Below are 25,399 nucleotides of genomic sequence, written 5' to 3'. Positions count from 1 at the left end.
CGCGCCATCGGCCCCTCTGGCCAACACCAGTAGGCAAGTAGGGTAAAGTGTCTTGCCCAGGGACACAACGACCAGGACAGAGAGCCCAGGGATCGAACCGGCGACCTTCCGGTTACAGATGCGATTCCCAACCCCCTGAGCCACGGTCGCCTCCTAGGCTTTCAATCAGGATATAAAGCGAAAAGGCGCTACCGTAAAGACTGGTGTAAAAGCGCAAGGAAATTTATGCGGCGGATAGGAGGCGGCTGGCTTGACCGCGGCTCACAAATGACGGCTCACTTTACCGCAGTGCTGATGCAGGAGGCTGAGACAGCTCGCAGCCTCCCCCATGTTACATAGTTAATGTTGGATTGCAGTCGGCACAGTCAGAGGACATATTTTACACATCGTGTTTAGACATTAAACTAAACATTACCCTCTGAACAATGTCCTGCTTGTCCTCAGTTACTTCATAGATTAAATCTTACAAACACATTTAAACACAAAAGACAAAATGCAGTGAGTGTGAGTGTCTGGTAGTAGGAACTCAAGCGCAGAGCCGTAGGCGTCTCCAAAAAACAGTTTATTCACAGCACCAGTGCACGATATATACAGTGGAGGGGAATCCAAACTCCAGGGAACCACGGGGAAGCTCGCTCACACTCGCTCACGTCTTCTTGCCCAAACTCACACATGTTCACACGACTGGGGGGTCACAGGTACGGGGAGTCTGTCGCAGAAGTGAGGGAAGTCACACACGAATCACAGGTTCACAAGAGCTGGGAGAAACACTAACGTCTGTAGTACAATCACCCAGCGACGAGAGGATCTGTGTTCCAGCCTCAAATAGTGCTCCAGGTGATGACCGCTGATTGTTGACAGGTGTGTGGGCCAAGGGCGGAGCCCACAGTGAGCTCCGCCCAGGCAGAGAGAGAGAGAACCAAACAACACATGTAGCCCTGTGGGGCCGGCCGGGCACGGAGACCATGACAGTGAGAGCCTATAACAACACAGCAGGAGATGTTCACTGTCACCATCATTCTGTACTCAGATTAGCATCTGAGCTAATACTTTGGGCTGAGAGCAGGAACTCTGTGGTTATGTGTGGTTTGCCCACACATAACCACAGAGAAAGAGGTGCTTTATATACAAGGTCAAAAAAACCTGTCCATCCACAACTCAGCTAAACTAAAGTTCGTGGATGGTTTTGTTTCTTGTTTAATATCTCAAAGAGCAGCTCTGCTAACTCAAACTGACTCATGTGTTATTTTTACTTTAAGCTGAAAACAGGAAGTGTGCGGTCGTGTTTGCACGTCCTCAGCACACCACAGTGTCTTTTTAGACGCATACAGATGATGTGTGAACAGCCATCAGACACTGTGACGTTTCCTCCGTCTAGTCTGCGCAAGTAAAGAATACAACAGAATTCAAATGTCTGCAACAGCAGAAGACGAAGAGAGGACTCCTCAGCTGTGTGGTACATCGATCATGCAGGTGCACTGAAACCTGCTCCTCACATACAAGATATTGAATATTCAGGCCCATCTTATCTTAATGGCCTTGTAGTACCATATCAGCACTTTGCTCTCAAAACATATAGCTGTAGGCTGCTGGGGGATTCCCATGATGCACTGGGAGTTTATTGTTCAGTCACTATGTATTTATAGACCTCTCTGCATTAGTTATTTTTAATCTGTGGCAGTCTTCACAGCGTGTCTTTGTCCTGTCTTCCTCCTCTCGGCCCCAGATGGTTTCTCTGTATTAGTGTAGTCTTTATCTTACCATACAGAGCATGCTGAGGTGCCTGCTCTTGTGATTTGTTGCTACAATGAAATTGAATAGAATTTGTCTAACAGCAGGAAAGCAGCACAGCATGGCTGTGAAAGCAGGGTTACGTCTATGAGACAGCACCGCAATATTTTGCCACTAAAATCAATAATTATTGTAACAAATAATTGGAATCAAATATTGATGAAAATAATTGTGATAATTAATTTGGTCATAGTGATGAAGTCCAAATTACAAGGCTGCCGGTCCAGACGGTGTAGCTGAATGTGAAAAGGAAGCACGGCATCATCAACACCTGCCTGAGTCACACATCCCCACTCAGCCCTCGTGGAAGAAGTGTCGAAAAGGTGGAGCTGAAAAGCTGAGAGAGAGGAAAGCATGAACAGAAACTAAAAATAGATGCAGCTGCTGCATCGTGAACATTAGTACCACCAACAACTAACCAACCAGCCTCAGGGTGCTGGACTTGGGGTGAAACCCTCCATGCCTGGTCAAGAGCTTCCTGGTCTTGATGTCAGTGGCTTCTATCTCCTTCTTTGGGCAGCTTATTATCCCAGCAGGGTACCTGGTCACATCAGGGCAGGTGTTGATGGCCCAGGTCTTGTTCTTATCGTTCAGCTGACTCCTCAGGACTTGCCTGACCCTCTGCAGGTACTTGGTGGTTGCGGTTTTTCTAGCGACCTTTCCATGACTCCCACAAGACTTTTTTGAGCATGTTGTAAGCTTTGTGCTTCTTTGGAGATCCCAAAGATAATTACTGGTGGATTTGGATCAATCTTGGTTTTAAGAATATTAGACAGACAGGTGAAGATGTCACCAAAAACCCTGAAGCCTCGGACAAAGTGCATTTCCATAATGTGTCATACGTTTTTCACAGAGGGGAGAGCAGTCTGGGTACATTTTGTGAAGTCTTTCCCTTGAGTAATGTAACTTGTATACAATTTTATACTGAATTAGGCAGTGACGGGAATTAATAAAAAGCCAAAAATCTTCCGATAGGGAAATCCCAAATTCCTTTTGGATGAATGAGTTGAAGGTGCACTCATCTCCTGTAGTGCGTCATAGAATAATGAGATTCTCTGTTCGGACCCCGGCTATCACTAAGGCTTCTATCCAAGGTGTCGGACGACGTGTGCGGATATTATTCCGTAGTTGAAGATATCTAAAAAAAATGGCTGCGCTGTAGTCCAAATCTATCTGTTAATTGTTGAAATGACATGAAGGCATCGTTTGAATACAAGTCTTTTAATTTACGAATTCCCAGTTCCTGCCACACGTTGAAAGCTCCGTCTGCACATGATGGAAGGAAAGAGGGGTTAGCTGTAACATACTCATCGATAGTGGTGGTATGGATCACTGGTTATAATTATAGTGTGCACTTGTCAAGGGAGTAGAAGTAATATTCCACCAACACAGTAAGGAAGGCAGTCCTGCAGACCGTGGGGGAGTAACGCTGTATCATCAAGTAAGAGGGAACTTATTCTTAAATTTGATGCCCAGTAATAATGCAGGCAGTGCAAGTCCTCCAAGGCCTTTACAAAGATGTTCTTTCTTTATTCTATGCGTTTTCCAGTTCCATATAAACGACATAATAATGGCATCCAACTTTTTGAAGAAAGATTTGGGCAAAAATCGGGATATTTCGGACCAGGTACAGATATTGCGGGAGAAAGACCTTATTGAGTTCACTCTTCCTATAAATGAGATAGGGAGCGTCCTCCAAAACTGGATGTTGTTTTTTAGCTTCTCCAGTAGAGGGAGACAGTTTTCTTTCACTAGTGAACTACATTTTCTTGTTATTGAGATGCCCAGATATGTAATTTTTCCACAAGTTATTTTAAATGGTAGAGATGTAAGCCACTCACTACTTTCAGATTTGATGGGCAATACTTCACTTTTCCCCAGTTGATCCTGTAACCGGCGAAGGGGCCAAATCTTGTCCCAATTAAGAGATAGGGCCACTCCACATGATCAAATGCCTTTTCGGCATCTAAGCTGAGTATAAGTAGATCCTGTTGCACCTTAGAGGAGTGAATTATATTAAATAGACGCCTTAGATTATTAAAGGAACTCCTATCTGGTATAAAGCCTGTTTGATCTGAATGTACCAGTTTATCTATCACCATACTGAGTCTACTCGCTAGTGTTGCAGCCAGGACGTTCTGATCCAAATTTAATAAAGAGATAGGTCTATATGATCCCACTTCCTCCAAGACTTTACCTTTTTTGGGGAGTACAGTAATAACTGCTTCATTCAATGTTGGTGGTAAGGTGCCCACTTTGTATGCATGGTTGTACAGTTTAAAACAGATATGGAGCAAGTTTGATCTTAAACTGTTTGTAAACCCATCTGGGTCTGCACTCTTACCATTTGTAATACACCGATAGATTTAGTCATTTCTTTCGTTGTAATCTCGGCATGTAATCTTTATGTAATCATGTAATCTTTATGTAATCATGTAATCTTTATGTAATCATGTAATCTTTAGTTGTAATGCCGAGATTTTTGTTTTTAATTCATGTCCTTATTTGCATACCACAGGTCAGAGCGGACACTGTGTCCTGTTGTGACAGCCTGTGGTCTGTAGCCTCGTTTTCTTGTTTTCTTGTTGTTTCTGTGGCTGCTGTGGTCAATACAAATATGAAAGCATTCATTTATTTGATTATTGAATTTGTTTGTCTAGTTTCGTGCCTCCTGTCAGCAGAATGAACTTAAAAAGTAAAGTAAGTTTACTTTTTTACTCAAACAACATCTACACAAACAACTCAAATCAAAAATGGACTCACTCTATTTGCAAAACAGTGAATGTAACACATGTAAAATTAACTGAGCTTCTAACGTGTTTTTAACGCCTGTTGACTAAATACAGCACAGCTCCAGAAACAGCAAAGACAAAGAAATGAGACTGTGACGGGACAGAAACTGTTGAGCTGCAGGACGTTGAGAGGGCAGAGCAGCAAATACTTTGCATGTACTGAAGGTCTGGATCACATGCTGAAGAATCTGTCGTCACTCTGATGTTCAGACTGGCTGTTTGCTGTGTGGCTGGATGACGGTGAACTGATCCCAGTTCAGTCTGTACGCCTCTTGTTTCTGTGTGATGGAGGATCACAGGTCGCTTTCTGCTCCTCTGTCTCTCTTCTGTTTCTCTACCCGTCGAGCTGCAAGAGACAGAAATGAATATAAGATGTTGGATGATCACAAAGCACCTTAGAAAACCAACAAACATCTGCAGTAAAGCTGAATCATGTTACACCTCAATGAGTCTGAAACAGTGATGATGAGAGCACAGAGGCTCTTTGAGCTCGTCCACCTTTCCTCCAGGTAACAGCAGGGATGCTGATCATGATGATGAAGCAGAGCAGTCCAATCAGTGTGCGGACAGTCATGTGACACAGGTGATCAGCAGCTGGAAGACAAAGAAACATCTGGAATCAGAGCCTCATCCACCACACCAGGATTTGGATTTGGAGGTGGTGGAGATGGGCGTGGTGGAGGTGGGGCTGGTGGAGGTGGAGGTGGGGGCAGTTGGGGTGGTGGAGGTGGTGCCTTTTTCCTTCCAGCTCCACAGTTTGTCAGGAGGCAGAAACAGCAGTTTGAGGTATCAAAGTGTTTTTGAATGACCGTGGAACCAGGAGATAACAGCAGTCACAACATGAATTGTGTGATGTGCAACAAAAACATCTGGTATCACAACTGAATAGTAAAGTACACCCTCCCCCACTCGCCCCCAGCCATTCTTTGCACGTGTTAGTTTCTTTGTTTCCACTTCCTGTTTTATTTCGCTCGCTGCTTTTCTCTGCCACCTCGGGTATTTCCCTTTTTTGCCTCATGCTGAAGGATGTCTTATTTCCTAAAATGAATGAGGAGGAGCTACATCCAAGGATACATAGGTCTATCCTGTCAGAGATAAAGGAGGCATAATGCACAGCTGGAATATACAAACCACAACAAGGACTCTTTCCCCCTTCTCATTTTATAATTACACGTCCTCAATAAAAGAGCTTGATGTTACCTGATGGGATCACGGTCAGCTGTCCCCGAGTCTGAGACGGCAGCTCTCTGAATGTACAGGGACTTGTCTGCAAACACACTGTAATGTTTAAATCGATCATCGTGTTTCGTGTTCCAGGAACCGTAAGCTGTAAGTACACCGACCCGCCTTCCAGCACTCTCTCTGCTCCACGTCACTTTGCCCCTTACAGAGCGACGGCAGCTCAGAATGACCTGCTGATTCTCCTGAACGGCTTCATGGATGAAACCTGCAAACACAGAATTCGTAACAAGACTGACCATTTACCTGCCCGATGCAGCGAGAGGACATAGAGTCCGCCAGTACAAACCAAGAGCTCACAGTTTAACACAGACCGTCATGAAAACAGTGAAACAAGGAGCAGATTAAACTGTTTGGTTTCAGTAAATGTGCAAAGTTCTTACCTTTAGTGACATTAGAGCCAAGAATGAAGACAAAAAGACTGCAGATGATGTTCACCTTCATGTCAGGATGGACAGAAATGATTCACGAAAGGCCGACAACAGGAACTCTGTGGTCACATATGTAGGTCTCTGGTGTGAGCTCTTTTTATACATAGCATCTAAACCACAACAAAACACAGTGTGCAGTGTTGGTGTGACACTAAAGGTGGACACACATATGTACGATTGTTTCTGTTGGTGTCACAGATCTCGGGGTTGGACACTGTCCTGATTCTTTGACTGAGTCTGGTTTTCCAGCAATTAACTGAAGAAACGCAAAGATTTCTACTCAACAAAGTGAAACAGAAAACCAAGTCACGTGACTCTGCATCCAGGTGCTTATTATGAATCATAACCTTACCAACTTTAATCTCAGTGATCTACAGGACATACTCGTATAAGCTGCATGTGTAGAATCATTTTAGTCCAAGTAGAGGTTTGAAACCTTGTTCCACTATGGAAGCATCTACCACCATGTTTTCAGACTCTTAAATTTAGGATTCTTTGATTATAATAATGGATACATCGTTTCTGCTGCACCAGATTTCATTCATCAACAAAATTACTGTGATGTGACTGTCAGTCATTTGCACGTATAAAGGTTTCAATAGTCCGAGCTGTGAAATAGAGCGTGCACGTTCATTTGCTCTCAGAAAAACCACATGAGCTCACTCACCACAGACCTTCAGTGCACAGCACAGGTTAGACCGCTGGGTTAGTTTAGTGCGACAACAAAACCAGGTGCATGTGTTTGGTCTGTGCTGTCACACTGACCTTGGTCCTGTGAAAGTCTCTGTGTTTAGTCCCATTTTCACCTTGAAACAGTCCCTTACAGGAAAATCCAGGAACAGACGGCAAAAACATGTTTTTGAAATTCCTGTTTGTCTGCAGCAGATCACAGCACACCTGTGATCACCTGACATGTCTGCTCACACACCATTTTATTTTACAGCTGGAAACTTTTATTTATTTTTATTAACGCTCCGAGTGCGTCACTAGGAGGCGCTGTGCTCCACCTTCCACATAAAAGCCACAGCAGTACACCGGAAAGCAGCTGCAGCTCTCTGAGTTCCTCATTAAAACTTCCCCCTGCAGCGCGCAGCACCTGCGCCATCCTCAGGTGTGCTCCCCGTGGTTAATAAAAACAGAACCCTCGTGAGGGGCTGCAAGCTGCCGCTTTGTCCCCACTCACGCTGCACTGTTATGTAACGACTCCCACGCTTCATCCCCAAAACTAAAAATGAGAGCCCCATGCCAGCCCCGCTAGCATCGTTTACTACCACGCGGGTTGTTTTGTTTATGTGTGCACACCGGCTTCTTCTTAAATTCGTCCACAAACTGGACATAACGCAGAAATCACATCTCTTTGCCTGGATCCACGTGAGTTCACCAAAACTGTTTTTCTACTTCCAAGCCGTGATTGGCTCCCCTTGCCTGTCAAACCCTGACATTCCTAGCGTTCACTGGCTTGCTACACATGTCAATCAAAATACGACAATTCGATTGGACCGAATCACCTTTAAAGCCCTTCCTCACTTGTTCTTCTCAACGATAGGCTCCCTGGCAACCCAATAGTAGTCCCTGAATCCTCCTATTGGCCCAATATTTAGTCAATCACACATCCCTGTGCTGTGATTGGCTTCTCTAGCAGACGTGGGTGGTAGCTCTGCCCAAAAGAAGCGTTTCCTTGTGCTGTCATATGCGACGTAAAAGGGAAGGACCTACAGTTCAAGCGGATACAGAAAGTTGACATAAATAAGGAAATTTAGAGCAAATATATATTTGATTAGTTTGAATTATAAATGATATCTTTACATCACACCGCCCAGCTATCTTGATGCGGACGCTGGAGGCGCTAATCTGTCTGTTTGTTTAGCTAGCTGCTATCGAGCCTCCTGCTCTTCAAACACACCGCCTGCGGGGCGATGAGTACGGATCTGTTGTCGGACTTGGACAGCCGCTTCTTCGCGGATAACCTGCTGACGAGCGAAGACTGGGGTGAGGCAGCATTTTGAAGCATTAAGGGTGAGGCTGAAGCATTCAGAGGAGGCTGACGTGATAGCGGGGGTGTGGATGCATCGAGAAGGCGAGGCGACGCAAACGGGGTCGTCGAAGCGTCTTCGGCGCTCATTGTTCCCACCGTGACATCTGTGTTCACGACAGAACTGGTCAAATATATTCGTATATGATGATTTTTGGGTTGTGTTAGAGCGCACGCGACTGCAGGGCTGTCCTGTGCACGCGCTTCCTCCTTCAGCCTGCTCGCCCGGACGCGCCGGTGTGTTCAACACGTTGGCTGGAAACGTGAGCTCGCTTTAATTTAACCGCACACTTCGCCCTCTGCGTGTTGTTCCCCCATTTCCGCTAAAAACCCCGCATTAAACCGCGTACTGTTGACATGTTTCAGGGCAAAGCTCGAGCCGCAGTCAGGGGGAGGAAGAGGGCTGTCACGACTGTCGTGATCAGCGCACGCTGTTATCGCGATATCTGCTGGAAACTGGTTAAAAAACCTCATCAGCCTCCTCTTATCTCCAGCTTCACAATAACCCCGAGAAAGGTGGTGTAGGCAGGTGGAGGGTGTGCTGTCCTGAGTTCCCTTTGTTAGAATAACATGTCATGGATAACCAGTCAGAACAGCCGTGCTGTAGATGTAGCTCTGTCTGTTATGTTAACATTTTTAAATAAAAAAACACGTTTCCAGGATTTACCTGCCTGTTAAACAGTGAAGTAGGTTTACAACCCGTTTTATTGTAGCTGTTAGACCACAGAACTTATAGCGCCCTGCCGCTGCGGTAAATACAGTTTCATCTAATCTCAGGTGAGATTAGATGAAACTTTAATGATCCCCCTGAGAGAAGTGGGTCAGAGCAGCAGCAGGAAGAGTGAATACACCTGAGAACAAGAGACGCTTATAAAGGACAATAACGTGTAAAACACAGCTATTTCTGACCAAAGTGCATGCATGCTGTAAGTATGCACACAGCAGCACAGGAGGCGGAGTCATCAAATATAAACTTCTGTGTGTAAAAAGTTTAGTTTTTTTATTTTGTTGGTAAGAGAAACTCTGCTATTATTATCCACAGATCAGTGTGTATTTATCAGCTTCTAGAAAATAAAATGGTATCAGCATCTATAAACATGACAAAACAGTAAGATGAGACATGAGAAACACCATTCAGCCCTGCTGTGTGTTAATGGTGCATAGTTTGTCCACAAGGGGGCACTCTGCAGCTTCCTCGTTGATAACAGCTATCAGAACATTTAATCTTTTTTAATCACAAAAATATCCTGTATTAGTCAGTAAATCATTTTAAAATCTGTGATCGTAGCGTCTCTGAGCTCGAGTTCTGGGATACTCGAATACTTTACGCCGTCTCCGGCTGAGCTGATGGACTAATTTCTAGTCCTGTCCATCTGCTCACACTTCAGCTCCGCCTCCCGTCTCCAAACCATCACAGCAGGTCTCACCTCCATCTTTAAACCTGCTGCTGTCCTTCTGTCACAAATCCTGTGCAGAGATCTGGAGGATTCATAAAAAGTAAAGGTCACATGCAGATTTTTTGAGTGCTGCTCTGACAGCATGTGGCTTCAAACTCCAGAGGTGTGAGGAAAGCATGACGGGAGAAGCAGAGTTGACACCATCGCGGTGTGTGCGTGGTTGAAGCTGGTTTTGTTTTCTCTCATGTATGTGGACTCGTGTCTCCTGCAGATGCCTGCCTGTTCCAGTGTGAGAGCATGGAGGAGGGCGAGGACGGGGACTTCGGCCGAGGCTTGAAATACGACGCATCGGTACGTTCGACACACAAAGCTCACGCTCTGCTTTCTGTGCACGCCTCACATTGAACCCGACACCCTGCGACCAGCACTTTCACACGGTGATGAAATCCAGTGTGTAGCTCTGCTGCTACACTTACAGCTAATCCTAGATCATCAGCACTGTCAGATGATGTAAGACCAAAGTGTTCAGCCGCAACATTAAAACCACCTGCCTGATACTGAGCAGTGAAGACGGCTGTGAGCCTGCAGGGCTGTGTGGGCTCTGCCTCTGGGACCGGGCCTGCTGTGACTCGCTGGGCACATTTGCGTAGCCTCACAGAGCTGTGAGCTCATTATTTGACTGTCTGATATGTATGAAAATGACGACGCTGAGCCCAGCGATCGCTGCCTGATTGGATCTTTCGAGTTGCTGCACTGCTTCCCTGATTCGTCACTCCACTATCACATGACCCGTTTCCAGAGGAAAACAAACACATCCTGGATAGCAGGAGATCAACATGTACAAGAATAAACGGACAAATAATTTCTGAAGTAGGGATCATTTGAGTTTTAACAGATAAATTGATTTTGCTCAACTACAGCAGCTTTGCATGAGTGACGGTTTAAAAATAAGCCTTCTTATACTTCCACTGGACCTCACTGCAGCTGCTCAGTTCATAAGCTGTCTGAAGTGAACAGTTTGAGTTTGCCCCACAAACAGGTTTGAAGAGCAGGGGCGTGGTTTCTGTGGCCGAGACCTCCATATAAGGAATATTTCCCCTCTGTGGCTTCAGATGCATCAAGAGTGGGAAACAGCTGAGACTTCTAGACATGTTTAATATCTACATCAGCCATCGTAGCTGCACAGTCAGGAAGACAAAGAAAAGCAGAAGAAGCTTTTTTTAACACCAGAATCTTTGTTTGCTTTGTTTGTTTGTTTTTTAAATAGAAAAAAACGAAACTTTCAAAGTAAAAGTTTGTTTTTCTGGATTTTGGTTCTTCAGATTAAAAGTCTCTGAAACAGACTGACACATGACTGTTTTGGTTAGCAAGCTGCTGTGAATGCAGTGTTTGCTAGTTTAGCTGTGAGCTTAAAGTGCTGCAGATGGTGATTAATAATTGTTATGACTTTAACGATCAGCGGTGACGTGGCGTGTGTTGCGGAGCTGCTTCCTGGTTGAAGCTGCAGGTTCAGCAGGATGTTTCCTGGTGTTTTGTTATCTGTGATCTGCAGGACGTGACCGACAAGTTTACTGAATTGCAAACAGTTTCTGCAAACGTCCCACCTTAAAATAACGATGGAAATATTTGGCGTGCTGCTTTGGCCCTCAGTGAGGAGAAATGTTTGCTTCATGTTTATCACCTGCTTCCTGTGACCTTTGACCTGAATTGAGTTTCCACATCACAGCTCCTGATGCTTCATGCTTCAGCAGATTTACGTCCTCACAGAAACTCAAGTTTTTGTCTGAGTTGTTGTAGCTGCAGATCACAGCTCCGCCCACTTTGCTGCTTTGGTGACAGCGGTGTGATAATGAGACACACACACACTCTCGTTTTGGTATCTTAGTGAGGACATCTAATTGACATAGGCGTTCCCTATCTGCTAACCGTTAAATATGAATGCCTAACCCAACTGTGACCCTGACACTAACCCCACACTTCAAGTCTCAAACATGCAAACTCGTGAAGATGGGCACGTTTGGGCTGTTGGTCCCCACAAAGATATCTAAACAGGCGCACGCACACACACACAGTTGCTGGGACTGATTGTTTACTTTCTTTGCTCTCTCTCTCTCTCTCTCTCTCTCTCTCTCTCTCTCTCTCTCTCTCTCTCTCTGCCAGTTCGACAATGACCTCGTGCTCACCCTCGATCCTGACAACCCTACGTCGCCCTGGCGACACCTTGACGACAACCTTCTCACAGGTACATGGCGGTCAGCGGACCGTGGCGACCTTAAACCACCACAGTTTAGTGTGAGTTTGATGTAAATGAGCTGTTTCCTGTGTGTGTTTTCTTTGAAGCTGACGCTCCGGCCATTAAAAATGAAATGACAATAACGCAGCCGCTGCCGGTGGAGATGTGTAAGTCCCTGCCGGGTTTCTTTTCATCGGGTTTTGGATCGTTTGTATGTTTCCTGTGGTTTCACTGTTTGTCGTGTGCAGTGTTTCAGGTGAAAGCAGAGCCTCCCTCGCCCCCGTCCTCGCTCGAGTCCGAGTGCTCGGCCTCTCCACCTGACCCACAGGTGTGTCTCAGTCAGTGGGTATATTACAGAAAGCTAATGAACACAGACGGGTTTGTTATGGCGGTTAAAAAGATGTCCTCGTTTCTCTCTCCTGCTCAGATCACCGTTAAAGGCGAAAATCCTCCGACTCCTCCCTACATGTACGGAGACGTGCTGTCGCCTCCTCTAGGGTCCATGGAGGTTACCGTAGCAACAACAGCACCCCCAACACAAACCCAGATTGCTGCGGTGACACAGACGCAGCTCCAGGCGCCGCTGACGACGCCGATCCCGGCGGTCATCGGCGGGTTACAGACGCAGGCTACAGGTACGACCGCTCGCCCGCTTATCCACTGAAAGCAGCCAATGGGAAAGCTGGGTGTGGTTTGGTTGCTTTGGTGATTGGTGCACGAGCGCAAGTTTTCCAGGTGTGGCTACAGAGGACCAGTGTTAGCTTAATGAGCAGCTTCCCTGGCTGGGAGTCATGCTCCACGTCAGGAAGCATCAGAAACATCAGGCCTGCTTCTCCAGCTTCGTGTAATCAAATGTAACCTTTGTCCAAGAATCAGACCAAAACAAGAAGAACGTCTCGGAGGCGCCTGGTTAGCTGCTGTGACGCTGAGGTCAGACTTTAGCCTTTTGACACAGTGATGGACAATCTGAAGCTCAAAGTCTGATTCAGGGTTCTCAGTTTAATGAGCTGTGATCAGCTGATGGCCATGGAGTGATGTAACAGCGACGCGTTCAGAGTTCATCAACCTGCAGGCTGATGACGAGCTGCTGATTCAAGCCTGATGTTCAGTAATGACAAATAACCAGCAGGCAGAAAGCGTCGCTGCAGGGAGGCTGTTAGAGGTGTGTGTGCGTGTGTGTGCACACTGATACACACCTATAGGGGAGGTCGGGTCTCTTGTTTTGCATAACTGCACTTTAAACATAAAAGTTATTTTTAGGCAGGCGACGTCATACGAGCTGCAAAAATGAGCGAATGTCTGTGCAGATTGTATCCTGCTTGGTGTTGTTTGTTCGTAGGCCGCTGCACACGTCGGTCTAAAAACAGGATGTTCCCGTGCTGGTTAACTTTGGCTCTGAGCTGCACTTCAGTGTGAAGCAGCTGTGGACGAGTCAGCGAGCACAGCACCGGCCCTTTGTGTGAGAGGTGAAAGAGTTCAGGTGTGTGAGCTCTGCCTCAGTGGCTCTCTGCTGTTTCCAGGTGTAAGCCTGCTCAGAGAGCCGGTGTGAATAAGGCAGCAGCTGAAAGCAGCTTTTATCTGAACTGTGGGGAAAACGGAGCGTCGGCGGGTCGCTCGAGCTTTCATGTTTGGGCTCTGCCTGAAGGGAAAGCTCTCAGTTTACTGGGCGACATGGAGGTGGAGCCTGAACATAATAGGTCAGTCCCAACAGACATGAATGTCTCATCTGCTGCAACCTGATCCTGGTTAAAGGCAGAGAAAAGGCGAGTGTATCATCATCATCATCATCACCACAGCGACTCACTCTGAGGCTTGCCGCTCACCTTAAAGTGTCTCTAATGAACATCAGAGGGTTTGGATTATAAATCCTGGCAGTGATGGCTGTATGAAAGCACACGCTGGTGTCACGTTAGCTTACCTCTGTATGCGTGTGTGCGCTCGGTCAGCAGGATGCGGAGGAGTTTAAATCCTGCTCAGGGTCAGATCGTCGGGTAACCATGACAGCGAGAGGACATCACTGAGTGAAATATGTTTCCAGAAGTTTCTGAGTGATTGAACTCAAACTGCTGTGTTTATCTTCTAAAATCAAGTTTGTCATTAAAAGTTTGGAGCATTTCCTGCTCTGTTGTGGACGGCACGCCTGCAGCTCTGCAGCTCTGCAGCTCTGCAGCGCCTCCACACCGGTTGTTCTGTGCGAGCATGCAAACGACGCACGCTAACAAACCTGTTTGTGTCCTTTGGATTAACTGCAGCGTGCGCGCTCCGTCCTGTTTGCATGCTGAGCCTTGGCGTCGGGTTTCACTCACGCTGTCGTTTAACCAAAGAGCCGCGAGGCTCCAGTCTGACCTGTGAGCGCCGCTGCGGCCTCTGTTAAACGGCGCCGTTTTAACCTCTGACGCCGCCTCTTTGTCTCTTTCAGTCTTGCCGAGCTCGGCCACGTTAAAGGCCAACACCATCCTGAGCACCAAACCCCCCATCCAGCCCCGACCCGTGTGCGTCGCCACCCTCCCCGTCTCCCAGACCGCCACGCCGGCCAAGGCGCTCATACTGCAGGGCCTCCCCTCCATGGACCAGACCAGACCTGGTAACAACATCCTGTTTCTTCCTTTACTAATCCTTCTGTTTATTTCCTTTCCCATCAGTTTCTTTTATACATATCTACTTTTATGTTTCATATCTAAATAATTTAATTTATTATTATTATTATAAGTTAATATATTAATTTATTTCTGCCTTTGCTTTTCGTGGCGTTTCACTTTGTGCAGCTGATTTAATAACGTAGTCGGGGAATGAGTGATGACGGAGGGATGCTGGAGTCCGACCGTTAACGTTCCTAAACAGTCATGTGTTCAGTTCTCGTGTGTCGAGGATGCTCTGAGCGGATTCGTCTTCATCTTCTCCTCTTCCTCCTCCAGTCGTCATCTCTCCGTCCGTCTGCCTCGGCTCCACGCCGGCCATCGTCAAAATGGAGCCCGTCTCTCCCAGCATCCCCCAGCACTGCTCCAGCCCCACGGCCCCGCCCACCAGCAAACCCATCGTCCCAGCGACCACGACTTTGCCCGGCAACAGCTCGAACGACATCGATGTGAGTACAGCACTGACGTTACAGCCAGTACCCAGAATTCCTCTGTGAGCCTGTGAACAGATTACATCACACAACTTTCACACGGCTCCTCCTCTTCTTCCTGTCCTCTCTTTTTAACTTCCTCCTTCCTGTTTCCCCTCACTGACCACCTCCTCCTCCTCAGATGAAAGTGCTGAAGCGGCAGCAGAGGATGATAAAGAACCGCGAGTCGGCCTGCCAGTCGAGGAAGAAGAAGAAGGAGTACCTGCAGAACCTGGAGGCTCAGCTGAGGGAGGCCCAGCAGGAGAACGAACGGCTCCGCAAGGAGAACCAGGCACTGAGGGAGAGACTGGCAGGGAAGGAGGTGAGACTCCAAGAAACATCACAACACACGAGTGAAAGGTTTGATGGAGGATCAGGATTAGAAACCGCGCGTGAACCTTTCTGCCTGCTGTTAAACTGTAAACGCCGGGAGCAGCAGGACAGCAGCGGACACACCGGTTGGTGGAGTCCTGCGAGCTGGACGTTCTGGTTGTTCGTGTTTTCCCTCTCAGCTCTTCAGCTTCACGCCATTCCTCAGCCTTGTGATAAGGATCTGATGCGTGGCAGCAGCATCAGAGCGCCAAGCGTGGCGTTCAGCGTAATGTCGCTCAACCTGCTGCTGAGTGAGGAACGTTCTGTGAGACGCAGCGTCTCTGCGTAACGACACTGAATGATCTGCTGAGGGAGCCAAAACCACCAACAGGAAGTAACTGAGACAAAAGGGGAGGAGTCAGACGAATAAGAACAGAGTCAGATGGACCTGCTGCGTCAGCGTTCAGGGTCATTCTCTCATCGTGTTCGTGTCATTTCAGGGCGCCGAATCGGCGAGTAACAAGAGAGCAGTGTGCGTCATGGTCGTCCTCCTCTTCATGACCTTCAGCTTCGGACCCGTCAGGTATCGTTTGCGACTCGTCGTGAAAATATTTGCCGCCGCAGATGTCGGCGCCGCTTTTGATCAGCACGTTCTGTTCTGCATCACAGCATCACAGACAGGAAGCTGGCGACGGGTCTGCACGAAGACGTGGTGTCGTTTACAGGACGGCGGCTGCTGGAGATCGAACAGCGCCAGCAGGCGCCGCCCCCGCTTACCAACGAGGTGGAGGACAAGACGGAGACGGAGGAGGACGGAGGAGACGAGCGATGGAAGAGAGCGGAGGCGAAATACGCCGCAGAGCCGTATCAGTTCAGGTGAGAGGAAGCTGATGTCGGCGTTTTGTGACATCACTGCGACTGTCGGCTTTGAGTGTTTGTGCTGCCATCACACCACAGGAGCAGCTCTGAATACAGAGCGCTTCAGCAGAGGCGGAGCTTTATCACACAGAGAGGTCAAGGGCCAAACACCCAGCCGCCCGCCACAGCAGCACACACACCCACTGATACACCAGTGGGTGTGTGTGAAAGTGTCCACGCTGTCACAGTTATCAGCTGACAGACACGTTTAACAGAAGCTCGCCTGCATCAGACCGTTTCTCTCCACACTGAAACAAACGTGTGTGTGTGTGTGTGTGTGTGTGTGTGCGTGTGTGTGTGTGCGTGTGTGTCTGTGTGTGCGTGCGTGCGTGCGTGTGTGTGCGTGCGTGCGTGCGTGCGTGCGTGCGTGTGTGTGTGTGCGTGCGTGCGTGCGTGTGTGCGTGCGTGTGTGTCTGTGTGTGCGCGTGTCTGTGTGTGTGTGCGTGCGTGTGTGTGCGTGCGTGTGTGTCTGTGTGTGTGCGTGTGTGTGTGTGTGCAGAAACCTGAGCGACGTGTTCAGTGATGTGAAGGACCTGGTTCTGCAGGACATCGACCGTTACTTCACCTCCTCTGACTGCCGGCAGTTCAAACCGCTCCGAGTCTCTCAGGTGAGTCTGACTGTGTTAGGATCTCCACGCTCACGCTGTGACTCGCGCTGTGGCTCGCGCTGTGGCTCGCGCTGATGTGAGGAGCTGCAGCTGTATTTAAACCTTCCTGCTTCTGTTTCTTTGCTTCTTCTGAATTTTGCAGGCTGGCGGACGAGCTGAGAGGATGGGTCCATCGACACCAGATCGATCGCAAGAAGTCCGGAAAGCCGAAGATGGCCAAGAAGGCCAAAGTCGCCCAGGTGAGGAGTCGTCTTCATCTCCCAGAGTTTTAATCCTTTACTGGAGAACAGTAGTTGGTCTTCAGCTCACTGGGATCTGTGGTTTGTGTCACTTGTGTCTCGTTCTGCAGCAGAAAGCTCAGCAGAGGAAAACCAACTTCTCCAGATATCTGCCGATCCAGACTCACCGCTCCATAGAAAGGTACGACGCGCTCTTCATCGCTGAGCGCAGACCTGCTGATGGTGCAGCAGTCAGCCTCAGCGAGTCAGACAGGAAGTGACATACATGACCATCGTTTAAAGATTCTTTAAAAACATCCAAAGCTTAAATCGCTGAATGTTTCTGTGCTGCTGAAACTCAGTTATAAAATATTTGTGCTGATTGTTTAAAAAACAACTTTTATTATAACGTGAGCTCATTTTAGCTGAGAGACATTTTTGCTGTGTTGTTGCATTAAAGTTGGTTACTGTCCAGCCTGATGAGTCTCTCCCTGCTGCAGTCAGCTGCAGGTGCTTCCTGGTCCTGAGGTCACCTACAGCGACTTCCTGGACGCCATCGACCGCAGAGAGGACACGTTCTACGTGGTCTCGTTCAGACGGGTATGACGCGCGCGCACACACACACACACACACACACACACACACACACACACACACACACACACACACACACACACACACACACACACACACACACACAGCAGCAGGCTCTCACAGCTGTGCGTGTTAAACGGCGTGTCTTCCTGCAGGATCACCTCCTGCTTCCGGCCATCAGCCACAACAAAACCAGCCGGCCCAAGATGTCCCCTGGTGATGCCGGCCATGTCTGTAAACGGTGAGTGTGCACGCTGTGGCGCGACAGGCTGCAGTGCAGCTGTGAATCACTCGGCGAGCGCCGCCGTGCACAGCTGACTCGGTCACGGCGGCCCAGCGAGCGCCGCGCCCTCATGGTGAAGATAAAAGGCTGTCATTGGCTCAGCTGCTGTTCTTCTCCTTATTGATACAGCTGTCCTGATGATGATGATGATGATGGTTACTGTTATTATCATTAACCAGCCGCTCTTCCTCCATCTCCCTCCTCTTCCTCAGAGAGCCTCTATAACTCATCTCAGGGCTACGAGATGATGATGCAGGTCGACTGCGAGGTCATGGACACTCGGATCGTCCCCATCAAGTCGTCCGCCGTCCCCCCCTCGCTCCGAGACCCGCCCCCCCGCCTCCCCCCTCCTCCCACGGCAGCTCCAACCATCACCACAGCAACCACACCTCGCTCCGAGGACGCCACCAGCACCACCCCTCCTCTTCCTCTCCGTCTCAGAGGCAGCCTTTACCCGCCCGCCGACGGACAGCTGAATACTTAATCAGCCAATCAGAAGGAGTCTGAAGGTCGGAGGTTAAAGGTTGGAGAAAGACTTGAAGTATAACCTCACTGTCCCTGCACCAGGTAACAGTTCCTCCTCCAGCAAACAGGAAGCTCCTCTCCGCACACAAGTCGAGCTTCCTGCCGTTTCCCAAAAGGTGAAAATTCAAGAAAACAAATTGAACGTGAGGACGTCCCACAAACGCCAGCATGTTTGTAAGAACGACAGCGGCGTGCATGCTGCGTTTTAATGTTTAACAGCGAGAACGCAGCGTGGAGAAGCTGCTCCATCAAGCGCCCACAGCCACACATCTGTCACCTAAGCTCCGCCTTCTGTACCTCATAATTCAGACAGAGGACGAGCTGAGCTTCTTCTTTCACGTACAAACAGGAAGTCCGTTCTAATGCTCTGAAAGATCCGAGTAAACGTCAGAAATAAACTTTAAAGAATAAATTCAGCTCATTTACAGGATCAAGTGTAACGTTCATCCTTCAGAGACACAGAGCACAGCGCTGAGACGTTAACCGGCGCCAGCGTGTTTTTCACGTTTTAGTGAGTCGTAATTATGAGATACAGAAGCCCAGAGGAGCTGCAGCGCGTCGCAGCTGTCAGTCCGGCAGCTGCTGCATGAAGCAGGAGCCGCAAAGATGTGACGGCGTCCGTACGGCGCGAGGTGTGGCATCTAAAATATCGCCAGCAAAAAGCCAAACCAATAAAAATCCACTGAGAGTGAAACAAAAGCAGCTCGTTTGGTACTTTTGGATTTCTGTGGTACAGCAGTGAAATCGTTTCTGCGTCGTGCGTCAGCCGTCGCCTTTATCAATGTTTTGTTTTTTATGCTTGTTTTGGTGCGGTTATTTAATAGTTGTAAATATGAGTGTAGATATTTTGTCACCTTTTTACTTTTTCTAATTTTTGTTTTTTCACAACAAAAAGTAAAAAAACAAACAAAAATATTTTGTATTTGTCGGACGGTCCGGCGTGACTCTGTGCTGGTCGTCTGAACTCGGGATTATCTCCTGATCTAAAATATTTATGGATATATATGCAGATTTTTGATCTTTATTATTGTACAGAATTAACGTGTAGAAAACTTCATACAATTTGTTTTATTGTGAAAAATCTTGGCCTGTTCTGCTCACTTCCTGTCTTTTTTTTCTTTTTTTTGTTTAGACTCTAACAGAGCAGCTTTGCATGATCCACAGTTCATAATAATCCTTCTTTATCTGATACGGGGCCAGTTTATCCTCTGTGTGGAAAAATAAAAAGCTGCTTTGGCCACTCCCCTTTAACCTTTCTTTTGAATTTTGGGTGGGGCTTCTGTGGCTGAGATGACCATATTAGGGATGCTTTCTTTGTGACATCATCCAGAGCCACAAGGAGAAAAAAACTGCTGAAATTTTCCATTTGAGCTCCTTGATCATAGGACGATTGTCCATTAGTGCACATATGCTTGTGTTTACCACGAGCACGGAGGGCGGGGCAAGAGACCTGGCGGATGAAAGCAACCCCCAAATGTACAGAATAGCTCCGCCCCGCTGAGCCGACGGTGTGATTTGTTTTTGAGTATGTACAAAATTTTCAATCGTTTAAAAAGTTTAAAGCGCCCAAGTTTTCACCCATCAGGGTCACGTTTGCTCAGCATTATGGGAAATGTAGTATCTGCAGCCTTTCTTACAGTGAACATGTGGGAAAACTTCCTCCTGTGTTAATGTCGTTTCACTTCATGGTGTTTTCCTTTTATACTGATGTTACTCTTCATGTGTGCAGAGAGGAACGTGGAGGATATGAAGGTGAACTTTTCCTTTTAATGGTGGTTTGAGTTTTAAAACACTGATGGAGCAGAAAAACGAGATTTGTCAGCTGCTCGTTGGTTCTTTCACACACAGTCGGCTCGTGTTTCACTTCCTGGTTTCTGTAATCTGAAAACGCACTGAAAGCTGTTACTGAACCTTTGGGGTGCTTGTTGATCAGCTGACATTATGACATCATGCATTTAGAGATGAATCCTCAGGAAATGTTCTGGTTTGTGTCTGTTCATCACAAGAATGACGTTTGAATTCTAAATGTGGTTCAGACGTAGTTTTATTCAAAACTCCGACCTTTGACCCGCTTTAAGAGCCCCCGTCTGCTCTGCAGCCTGTTCTTGTACAAACCAGAATGTGAGCTCGCTGAAGCTGCACATATGAAAATGTAAACTGTCCTTTTTTATTTAAAGGGAATAAAATCATGAATGTGTAAATATTTCACAGGCTCCTGCTGATTGGTCGCTGCCTTCATGTTAGCAGGAAATGAATCAGAATCAGACGGCTGAAGGTTCAGAGCTGCGAGCTCCGAGGAAGCCGGAAGACTCACTGACCTTTCACTGACCCCTCACTCACTGACCTTTCACATCACAGACTCAAAGGGGACTTTTATTTTTCTCACTGCTCACACTGGATTTTAAAAAAAATTAATTGTTCACATTTAATTTCATAAGTCAGGGAGAAAAGAAAGCAGGTTGAGGAACAGACAGGAGAAAAGTCTGTCCATCCAGCAGAGGGCGCCAGAGTGCTGCAGACTGACACTCCATGAAAGAAGAACACTGACGGAGGCTTTACCTGTGCAGGTGAGGAAGCTCAACCTGAAGCGACGACCTGATTCACAGAAGTGTTTGTGTGAGCGTGTAAATCAGTTACGGCTGCAGTTGCCTGTCGCAGACTGAGTCACAGCGCAGACACGGAGCAGTGAGGTGGCGCTCCCTCAGCTACTCTGAGCTCACCGTGGAGAGGAGGCGGAGTCTGTCACAGCGCGAGAAGCTCAGTGAAGAGACGAGATGATCTTGTCGCTAACACACGGACGCGGGTCTGAGATCCAGCGTCACTCTTTGATTTACTTTTTATCCTTTTGAGGGCGGCTTCGCTCTTCCGGCACAGCGAGGGCCACATCCACATGCTCCACAGGGCAGCTCCAGCCTTTAGGACTATTTTGTCCACGTGTGGCATGAATACACGTGTAGTGAAAGGCGGGGCCGCCTCACCTGAAACGTGAAGTGTGCCTGCTTACATTACAAAAACAATCAAACACTTAAAGTCACCTGTCATAGGAGACAAAGACTCCAGCAGCATGGGGTCGTCACTCAGTCACGTGACCTGCTGTGATGTTTAGTTTAGCCTCAGTTTCAGAGACCAAAACTCAAAACGTGTCAGTTTGATGTTCCGTTAATGTGAAAAACTACAGATGGAAGAATCTGAAGACATAAAGATAAAATATTTTTAAGCTTCCCTCTAAATTCAGATCTAATACCTGGGTGGTGTTTGTGGTTTACTGTACAGCTGCGTGTTTCCTCATGACGGTCCGTGGAATAGATGCTGAGCACTTCAGCGTGCTGATGCTTCAGGCTTATCTGGCACGCAGTCCCAGCGTGGATGTTTATTTGCTCCTTCAGTGAGACGCTGTGTTTATAATGGAAAATCGTCCACATGCAGTGTTCGCATATACGGCTCCCTGTTACAGGATAATCAGGACAAACTAATTCTTTATTCTTTAAGACGTTTCCTGACTGGCTGTTCGTAAACATAATACTCGTAATTACCAGCCTGTTAAAAAACAAACAGCAATTAAAGGAGTAAAAGGAGAATTTACTGGCTCGGGGTGACGTCAGCAGCCGGCGCCTGTTTGTTAGCAGTGTTTGTGTGGGAGACAGTTGTGTGACCGCGGTAGTCGCACACAGCTGAAGGAGAATCTGTTTTGGTGGAACTCTGCTGTGTTAGGTCGACTTTGGGCCGGCCGTCCAGACGGAAGTCTTCACAAAACATCATCCAATCCTGAGCCGCGCTCGGTCAGTGGACGTGACCGAGCGTAAAAGCAAAGAATCGAGCACGTGGAAGCATCCAGCCGTGAACCAAACACCAGTCATGTTTATAACCACATTTTAAAGACGTTTCTGCAGGACTGAGGCTCAGTGAAAGCTGCTGGTGATGTCGCAGAGCTCTGTGTGTGCGCTGCTGTTAAACAGCTGTTTAGTTTTGTTTCTGACATTTGGGGCGGAGCTCTGTGAAGAGCCGAAGCTTTAGCACCACGTCCACAACGCAAATAAACAACTGTCAGAGCCGCGGGCACAAAGTACGACTCTTTATACCAGCTCAGCTGCTTTCTTCTCCAAATGTCTGAGAGGGAAGCGCCTGCATACGCATCAGGTAGGCTGTGAACACACCTGCGGCCACACCTGTCAGGCAGCAGTTTATACCTCCAGCAGAGCGTCCCGGGCCCGAGTGCTGCCAGCTCTGGACTCCACCCTCAAACAGAAGCTTTTGTCTGTAACTGAGACGTGCTGGCGTGAACGTAGACGGGGAGGAGCAGCAGTCCTGACATGAAACGGGCTGCAAAAATCATTAAGGCCAAAAACACATTGAGACTGTGAAGGTTTGAAGATGAGCCCTGACCTTCCCCCTCATTCAAAGTGCTGTTTGTAAAACTCTGTGCACCAGATTTCATTCAGTCTGATCCTTGTCTGTGCTCTGAGATCACGGGTCTACATCCCATCATAGCTGCCGGCCTCAGACGGAGCAGCTTAACAGTCGCTCATATAAACCGCAGAGCACAGTTTGTCTCGTCCTGAGTGAAAGTCTTTTATAGACGGAGCGAGGCCGGAGACGCCAGGACAGACGTGTTTTAGTGTCGGCGCGAGTGACGTCTTCGTCCATCTCCGAGGCTTCAGATGAAAAACTCATCAGGCTACCAGACGCAAGACGACAGTTCGGTGTCCCGAGTTTCCGAGTCCATCGCGAGTGTTTCCAGCGAGCAATAATATGAAGGTCAGCGAGAGGAACGAAGCGAGGAGGGAATGAAAACACACGGCAGTTTGTTTTATGAGGGACTCCTGCAAACCTCAAGGACGCGCACACGGTGTCACGAGACGACATCGACCCCGTGGTGCTGACGGCCCGAGGCCCGGCGTTCTGCCCGTCGCAGCAGGTGTCTCACCTGCCACAGACGCCAAAGACGAGCCGAGCTCACGGTCTCTGGCTGCGATTTAAAGGAGGGGAGGAAAGAGAGGTGCGGTGGAAACAAGGCAGCGAGCGTCTGGCAGCTGACGCGTGTAAATCGGTGCTAATCTGGTCCTGCGGCTTTAAAGAGGAAATGAAGTCGTATTTTCTCTTTGCCTGCTCGCAGAACAAAATCATCAGAGTCCGTCTGCAGGAGGCTGAACGTAACTGCACAGTCATCCAGACCAGACCTGGAAAGTGTGCAGAAGCATCAGCATCGACCAAACACCAACCAGTCCACATAAAACAGCCATCAGATTGAAATAATAATGATTTAGGGTACGTGGGGAGTCTTTTATGCTTCCTGCATCGTGTCATGGTTCAGTCATCATGTTTCTCTGAACCTCACAAAGTGTGTTTTGTTGCCTAAACCTTTATAGAACCACTAGGATCTCTGAGTGTTTCCCAGGTGGGCGTGGCTCTCCTCCCGTCGGGGGGCCGGGCACACCTGTGCTCCATCAGCTCACAATCAGAGCCAGTATTTAAGGAGCAGCTGCAGCAGCCCTCTCCTCACCAGATTGCCTGCTGCTTTCTGATGTAGCGTTTGTGCGCCGTGTCGTTAGCTCAATGTCTTGCCTCTCCTGTGTTGCCCTTGTTGTCTGCAGGTTACCTTGGCCTGGGCTCAGAATCCACTATGTTACCTGTTTCGCTCACCTGGTCCCTCGTTGCCTTTTTTGTCCCTTGTCGTGGCTCGTGTCTGAACCTGACCTTCAGTTCTGCACGAGCCTGCCCTCCTGGACCTCCCTGGACTCTCAGACCCTGGACGGATTCACCTCCGAGCATCCTTCCCCTTGACAGGACCACGTGCTCCCCGTTCCCCAGTAAGTTATCACGTGTCACTCCCACTAATACACCTGCTCAATTATCAGCTGACCCCGGTGGATCCACAGAGGTGCCTGTTCTCTCTCTGCGATCACCTGATGCTCCAAACATTGTGTTGTAAAGCCTTTGGGTCCATGTTTCACTACGGCCGGCGTGGACCTCGATGTTTGTAGCTGATGGTCACGCCGGCACGTGCGTGCATCCATGTGGGCAAACGCCATCGATGATTTCACAGCTTCTGTTTCCTGCCAGCAGTGACGACACTATGAAATCATCCAGCTGTTGTTGTTTTCTGGGTAATCTGAAGCCTGGGCCGGCGCTGGAAACTCTGTCGTTTTGATCACTTGGTTTAATCAATGTGGAAGTAACTCGATCTAATTTTCACCCACAGTGGATGTAAATCCAGATGTGGTTTGGTTTTCTGATGATGATGATGATGTAGGAGGAAGGAGCAGTTCGAGCTGCAGTGGAAAAATAAAAGAGGAGACGAGGATTTTATTTGACGGTAATCTGCAGAGCCGCACGCTCGTCCTCTGGAAACGTCCTCCCAATTCTGGTGGCGATGCGTGAGGCGCTGCTGCTGATTGGAGCGTTTAATACGAGCAGATGAAAAGACCGGAGTCGTAGCGGGATGGGTCGAGTTTAGCCCGGAGCTGGGCCCACGGGATGGAGACGTTTATTCCAGCCTGAAATACGGCGTCATGATGGAAACGAGCAGCTACTACACGATGACTCAGAGTGAAAGTCACAGTGAATCAGGGGTTCTGGGAGAAGCTGGCAAGCATTTGTCCTAAAGTAGAGACAGATGAGACAAACTGGGAATACTGGGAATATGAATCTGTGACATCAGCTTCCTCTGGGTTTTACTGTTAGAGCCAACCTGCACATTAAACACGTCAACAACAGTGAATGATAAATCTGTTAACTTTAATTTCAATACTAAACAGAACTGACGAGATGAGCCGTGTGCTTCAACTTCCCAGTCTGAGTGTTTTCCTCCTCATATTCCAGCCGTACGCACACAGCACAGCTCTGCTACGGACACAGTCCCTGTCACAGCACGCCTCCACTCCTGTGGATAATTCACAGCACATCTGTATATAATCTGCTCT

At 48.1% G+C, this 25,399-nt stretch overlaps 1 protein-coding gene and 1 long non-coding RNA gene across 3 annotated transcripts; one reads left to right on the top strand and one right to left on the bottom strand.

Annotated features, from left to right (window-relative positions):
- Positions 1-4,355: 4,355 nt before the first annotated feature.
- On the bottom strand, positions 4,356-7,598 carry LOC120718239. Of its 2 annotated transcripts, none has more exons than XR_005692430.1 (4): positions 6,921-7,598; positions 6,206-6,363; positions 5,082-6,030; positions 4,356-4,929 (listed from the first exon to the last, which is right to left on the bottom strand). It is a non-coding gene; the product is annotated as an uncharacterized LOC120718239 (long non-coding RNA). The 2 variants fall into 2 exon arrangements; XR_005692431.1 differs by having other exon boundaries at positions 7,019-7,598.
- A 164-nt stretch (positions 7,599-7,762) lies between these two features.
- LOC120718232 (cyclic AMP-dependent transcription factor ATF-6 beta-like) lies at positions 7,763-20,685 on the top strand. The gene is given in 20 exon segments (XM_040006668.1): positions 7,763-8,242; positions 9,954-10,033; positions 11,843-11,924; positions 12,023-12,082; positions 12,164-12,243; positions 12,343-12,550; positions 14,335-14,499; positions 14,831-15,000; positions 15,164-15,343; positions 15,834-15,916; positions 16,003-16,209; positions 16,751-16,838; positions 16,840-16,859; positions 17,002-17,098; positions 17,212-17,279; positions 17,578-17,677; positions 17,827-17,883; positions 17,885-17,912; positions 18,167-18,285; positions 18,288-20,685. Coding segments are annotated over 20 exon segments (2,139 nt in total). The 5' UTR covers positions 7,763-8,169; the 3' UTR covers positions 18,462-20,685.
- Positions 20,686-25,399: the final 4,714 nt, after the last annotated feature.

The sequence above is a fragment of the Simochromis diagramma genome, unplaced genomic scaffold (genome assembly GCF_900408965.1).
Source record: "Simochromis diagramma unplaced genomic scaffold, fSimDia1.1 OVJJ01000030.1, whole genome shotgun sequence".
NCBI lineage: Eukaryota > Metazoa > Chordata > Actinopteri > Cichliformes > Cichlidae > Simochromis > Simochromis diagramma.
Note: the sequence above shows the minus strand (reverse complement) of the source record. Positions and strands in the feature narration are given on the sequence as shown.